Below are 6,760 nucleotides of genomic sequence, written 5' to 3'. Positions count from 1 at the left end.
CTTTCAGCTGCAGGATCTCTACTCTGTAACATATTCTAATCACTCTCCAGTCCCTGTTGGTGGAAAATGGAACCAGGAAGAGCATTAATGTTAGCAACAGATGTACAGCCTCAAGATAAATATCTTTAATACTAATTGCCATTTGTATAGAAATGATGAGGTTATAACCAAAACAGTACAAAGAAATGAGAAAAGAAGTGATATAAAAAAGCCTTAATGAGGAGTGAGGAGCTTGTTTTTGCTTAGGTGGTCAAAACTGTGCGCAGTTGTAGATTTTTATTTTTTATTGTAGGAAGCCATCCATGAAATGCATGAGGAACTTCTGTCGGTGAGGAAGCCAGGGAGTGTGGGGTCTGGCACTGGGAACTTTCTGTGGCTCTCCCACAGCAATAGATTGCCCAATGCCTGTGACCTTCCCCTCCGCTCTGCTAGAAGGCTCCTCATAGTAGCTCTGGACATGGGCATAACCTATTGGGAATTGAACTGCCCACCTTTAACTGTTTTTAGAAGAAAAGATTGTGTAGAATCTCTTTGATTTTCCCTGATATAGATAAAGCAGGCACCGTCTCTGTTTTATCTAGAAGCTCCATCTACCTGATCAGCTTGCCTGTCCTGCCCCTGCTTTGAAATTCCCTTTTTTCTGTGTTTTGTTTCACCTTTCTAATTTTCCTAGGTTTTATTTCTCAGACCTCCCATTCCACCCAAGGGGAACCCCATTCCTACTGCTCACACGGGACATGGGCGAGAATTTATATTAATTTTTGGCTCTGTAAGCCTTAAGTCAAGGTCTAGGCTTTTTAAAATTTAATTATTTTTGTGCTTCTCATTCAGCTAACAGCCTTTGTGTCTGGAAGCCAAAACTAGTTGTAGTAACTGTCACCTCCCTTTCTCCTGGTTCAGGGTGCAATAGACTAGGGGATGTTGAGTAACTGTACTCTACTGTAGCAGGCTGTACAGAGTTATGAATCAGAAGTGCCAGTAGTTGAGGTTTAGTCTTGCCTGGGTTTGGGTGAGTGTTTGAGATTTAATCCCACCCCACTATGTCTGGGGGGATATTGAACTTTGCTGAACATCTGGATTTGTGGGGCCACTGGTAAAACTAGGGCATAGGAACTAACACTCCACAGATTTTATATTCACTGTTATGAATATAAATTGTTGGGTATGTGCCCTGGAGTGCAGATGCACCCGTGTGACTCTTACAGACATCTTCCCAATAGCTCTTAAGGGGCATCAACAACAAAGAGTGCACTATTTCCTTGATATCTGGAGCTTCTAATGCTCCACATGGAATTTTCTTATTATCTATTTCAGTCACTCTGTTTCAGACATATTCTTAGGACCTTAACTGGTGACTGCTGATAACTTCTTTTACAAGCTGCATAAAAGTGCTGACAAGTAGTACTTACAGATGTTTCCAAATTTGGCCACCAGTTTCCACACTGGTGATCCTGGTTCCTGGATGAGTATCCACACATGGGTGGAGTGATTTTTAGTTGGTTTTCCTGAACAACTTCCCCACCAACACTGGGACCATTAAGTTAAGCTTCTTCTCTATTCCACATCTCCTCTCAAGGCAATTATTCTAATATTCTTATTTTATCCATCACAATCTCATTTCTTTCTATATTCCATCCCTCCCCTCAGCAGGTGCAACTGCTACCTGCTGCTACTAATCAATTTGATGCATCTCTAGCATATTATTTCTTACATTGTCTTTGAACTGCCGGAATCTCTGTGTCATATAGGGTTTCCTTTACACTTCAGTGTATGTTTCAATGAGTTCCCTTAGTCACCCACCTTTCTATGGAGCAATCACCCCACTATCTTGGGCAGGTACAAAGTAAATTCTGGGAAGTGCATCCTTCCTCTAATTTGCAATCTTCCATATAATAATCCAGTCTAGATTTCTGAACAGAAAACCAAATAATAATTATTGATTTAAAAGAAGTTGCTAATGATGTTATTGTACAAATTCTACTCAAGAAGAAACAAAAAATCTTTACAATGAAAAACAAATATAAAATTTTAGACTTAAGTCTTAAGAAATAAATATGGAAGAAATGAGTCATACTGTGAGGGTTTTAAGATTTTTTAATTTATAAACCTACATTTGTGCATTTGCATGAATTTTCTATGCCTGTAGTTTGAGTGTACTTTCTGACTTGGATAACTTATAAGTTTGTGTGCAACCATAAAGCATACATGCTAAGAAGTTGAAACACAAATATTTTTGTTCAATAAATTTTCAGATTTATCACAAAATATTTTTATCATAAATTGCTGTCTCAGAAAGTACCAATCTCTAAGGAAGAATATTAGATTTTTTTTATAAGTAAGGAACACTGGTTCTTTGTTTAAGAGGCATAGATTTTATGAATAAGCCACAGAGTCTAATTACACTAAGGAATTTTTCCAAATAGGCTTCATATAATGTATTTGACCTAACTAATTTTTGTATCTTCCTCTAGGATAAACCGTATGAATCCTATATGGAATATTACAATCAAACGTCAACTGATTTCATTTTATTGGGATTGTTCCCATCATCAACAAGTGGCCTTTTCCTCTTCATTTTCATTGCTCTCATCTTCCTAATGGCTCTAATAGGCAACCTGACCATGACCCTTCTCATCCTCCTGGATATCCATCTCCACACACCCATGTATTTCCTGCTTAGTCAGCTCTCCCTCATTGACCTAAGCTACATCTCCACAATTGATCCTAAGATGGCTTCTGCTTTCCTCTTTGGAAACAAGTCTATCTCATTCATTGGATGTGGGATTCAGAGTTTCTTTTTCCTGACTTTAGCAGGTGCAGAAACACTATTGTTGACATCTATGGCCTATGACCGTTATGTGGCAATTTGCTGTCCTCTCCACTATCGCATCCGCATGAACAAAAGAATTTGTGTGCTCATGATATTGGGATCTTGGATGATGGGCTCTGTCAACTCCTGTGCACACACCATATATGCTCTCCATATCCCTTACTGCAGATCCAGGATCATCAATCATTTCTTCTGTGATGTCCCTGCCATGTTGACCCTGGCCTGCATGGACACCTGGGTCTATGAGTACACAGTGTTTGTGAGCACTGCACTTTTTCTGGTGTTTCCATTCATTGTAATTGTTTGCTCTTATGGTCGTATTCTCCTTGCCATCTGCCATATGCACTCGGGGGAGGAGAGGAAGAAAGCCTACTCCACCTGCAGCACCCACCTCACTGTGGTGACCTTCTACTATGCACCTTTTGCTTACACTTACCTACACCCAAGATCCCTCCGCTCTCCAGCAGAGGACAAGGTTCTGGCTGTCTTCTACACCATCCTCACTCCAATGCTCAACCCCATCATCTACAGCCTGAGGAACAAGGAGGTGATGGGGGCTTTCAGCAGATTGACTCAAAGAATCTGTTCTGTGTAATGTAGATAAACTTTCTGCCTCATCCCCCAGGAATTATCTGCAAGTCATTTCAGTAATGTTGGTAACTGAAAATATAATTTTGTGACTATCATGAAGAGACTACACATAATCTGTAATATAAGAAAACTTCTCATCTCTGTACAAAATTTTTCTACTAATGTTTGTAATTTGAAATAAGAACTTTTTATTTTATATTATCCAATTTTACTCTCACTCCATAGAACCATTAGCTCTTAATCATCAGCAGCTAAATCCTGTCTTCTCTATATGCCTAGATATTGTTTACTGATGATCTTCATTTACTTCACTTTAAATATGGATTACTTATTCTCAGTCCCTGTATTAGCCTGTAAAGTTCACCATAAAATTGATGGCATTTGAGACTGGCTACTTGGAATCCAGAGAATAATTTATTTTAACAAAATATTTTCTCTATCAAGAAACTTGGTTTATCAACTAAATATACTCTAACATACATATGACAATTTTTTAATCAAATAAACTCATCCATATCCCATTAATAAGTATGATTTTTTTTTTAATTTCACAGATCACTCACAAATTTTTCTGAGATAGGGTTTGCACTATGTGCCAGGCTGGCGTCCAACTCCTGGGCTCAAGAGAACCTCCTGCCTCAGTCTTCTGAGTGATTGGGGCCGGAGGCCATGCCAACATCTTGACCCACATAAATGTCTGTCAGCAGAATTTTGGATGTTGGGGACACAGTATGGAGTTTCTTTATCAAAATGAGTAAACATGATTACTATCTTAAAGACCATGTAATTTAAGAATTATTCATATGAATCAAAGAAATTTTAACATAGTATTATAATAGCTCCAGTTTATTTAAAATTCTATTATCATGTTTTCCTTTAGAATAACCCAAAAGTTTTGGATCACTCCAATCTCAGTACTAGAGTTCTTCTGGGGAAGTGTGAAGTGCTTGATGCCTCCATGCTTGGCCCCCTTGGTGACAACAGTGGCACTTAAGGAGCCTTCCTTTTGCAGGTCTCCTGGATTGGGTAGAAGTTGAGAGGGTTTCTCCCTCAGTGCTTCCCTTTCCGCCCACACAGACAGCCTGACGTGCCAACACTCCTTTTTACCATACCCATTGACATTATGGGATCCAGGGGTGGATTTCTTCTGAGACTCAGACCATGGCCTTCCTGGTGTATTATGCTCACTTCATGATGTTCCTGTCTCCAGTGTTACATCCCAGTACCTGACTCCAGTGTGTACTTGGGGTCACCACTCAAGAAGTGTGTCTTTCTTGTAAAAATTCTTTCCAATCCCTTATTCCCACACAAATGAGGATAATCAGCACCTCCTCCTTCAAGGCAAAGGTGTGGAGTCCTCTAGTGGAGCCATAGTCCCAACTCAGAGTGGGCAGGATGTGCACCTGCTCTACCACTCAAAGGCAGTTTGTTAAACTTAGCAAGTGCCCCAACTTCTCACATGCAAGAACATTGAAATGTCAGTGCAGTTTGCCTTCCAGGAGTATCTTACCAACAAATATTAAAAATTCAAATATTTTTAAGACCTTAGAAATTTAAAATGGACCAAATTTATCCTTCCTGAAAATGAGATTACTTTATCTAATAAAAACCATGTGAAATGTGTTAACATATTAGCTACTATATGCAATATAAACTTTATTGCTGATAATATTTTGTGTGTGTGCTATAGATTGAGCCCAGGGCAAGCGTCTACCTCTGAGCTACAGCCCTAATTGATGAATATTTTAAAATAATATTTTAAAAAAACAGAAATAAAGTACTATTCTTTAACTATTTAACAGGAGATACCTGTTTTATAATTTAATGGGCATTTCCAAAAGAAAAAAAAAGTGAACCTATGATACCTAAAATGTTAATAAATTCCATGTAATCAATATTATAGAAATTCCATCATGTGTTTTTATTAATTAGGTTCATTTTATAGTAATGTACCTTTTGCAATATAAACCAAACTGAGAAAGGAATGATTATATTGAGAAACATTACTTTGTGCCATTAATATATGCATATACTGAATAAGAACATATAAAACATAGGACAGAGTAATACTGAGACAATCTCAGTGAATATATTTGTTTTTTTCTGCACCGTGTCGACTCTTGACATGCCTTGAAAACACCTCAATACCTTGCTGAACCTCACTCCTCAACCTTGGCCCAAGGCTCTTCTGTGTCATTCCTGATGTAGCCTCTCTTGTCAAGGTGTCAGGGTCACCCTCATGAATAAAAGCAAGTCATTGGCCTTAGCCCAGATGAAGGAAGACTGGATCCATGGCTGCTTCCTTTCTCCATAGAGATATCTTAAGATGTGAAGATGAAGAGGAGTGAGGAAGAGGTATGTTTGAAAAAGAGTCAAGAAGGTTGCCCAGAAACTGACTTGTTCACTGGTAAACATTGGACACAGGTAAACTAGGCAGTGAGATTTGAATGTAGGGGTAATAAAATATACTTATCCAATCTAAATGTTTATTTTTATTCATCATGTGGGAGGAGAAATGTTTGCTTCAAAAATAGATCTGAAGTTGAATTTGAGGACCAGTGGTTAAATGTTTAATCACATCATTCAGCAGAAATCCTGGGGCATGAAACACAGGACACAGGAAGTGATTTCCAGCCCATTCACAAATGTGCTCTCTGGCTGGGCAGGGGGATGGGGTAATGGAAGAGGTGGGGCACATTGCCTGGGAGTGTGCTTTGATGGACAGGTGAGGCTGGAGAAAGAACTGAACACCCAGAGCCTGAGTTCATAGTAAGGATGTGATTCCTTTTTTTATACATGGATTCTGAATTGTTTTGGTTTTGCCTTTTTTTGTTTTGTTTTCTACATTTGATTTGCCATGAGTGGTGATTAATTATATGATTCCCTTTAAAATCTTAATACTGCTTTATGCTTACTAAATTACCTTCTGTGAATTTTCATTATTCCAATTAACTACTTGGAAATTACTGGTGCTATTTTTATATGAAGATGAATAATGGCTTCTAGTAAGAGCATTTTTTTCTTTCTTTTTTAAATTTTTATTTGTTTTAATTAGTTATTAATGGAAACAACTGAGGTCATCATAGTATTGGCAGCTGTGCTATAGGTTATTCAGATTTGGTTTTTAAAGGCAATTTGTGTCAATTGTGTTTTTTTAATGCATTTAACATCTGAAAATCACTTTTGTAAATTTCCTTTTAAAAATGCTAATTTTCAGGGATAACAGGAACATAGCTCAACATCATAAAGGGTATCCACACTAATCCCCAGGCCAACATCATTCTAAACAGAGAAAAATTAAAGGCATTGCCTCTAAAAACTGGGGGGTGGGAGGAGGGG

At 38.2% G+C, this 6,760-nt stretch overlaps 1 protein-coding gene across 1 annotated transcript; it reads left to right on the top strand.

Moving 5' to 3' along the window:
* The first annotated feature begins 2,492 nt into the window (after positions 1–2,492).
* LOC107160363 (olfactory receptor 2L3-like) lies at positions 2,493–3,425 on the top strand. The gene has a single exon (XM_015507041.1). The coding sequence runs from the start codon at positions 2,493–2,495 to the stop codon at positions 3,423–3,425; it is 933 nt and encodes a 310-aa protein (XP_015362527.1).
* Positions 3,426–6,760: the final 3,335 nt, after the last annotated feature.

The sequence above is a fragment of the Marmota marmota genome, unplaced genomic scaffold (assembly GCF_001458135.2).
Source record: "Marmota marmota marmota unplaced genomic scaffold, marMar, whole genome shotgun sequence".
In the NCBI taxonomy this organism is placed as follows: domain Eukaryota; kingdom Metazoa; phylum Chordata; class Mammalia; order Rodentia; family Sciuridae; genus Marmota; species Marmota marmota.
The sequence above is the reverse complement of the archived record's forward strand: the minus strand, read 5'-3'. Positions and strand labels throughout refer to the sequence as shown.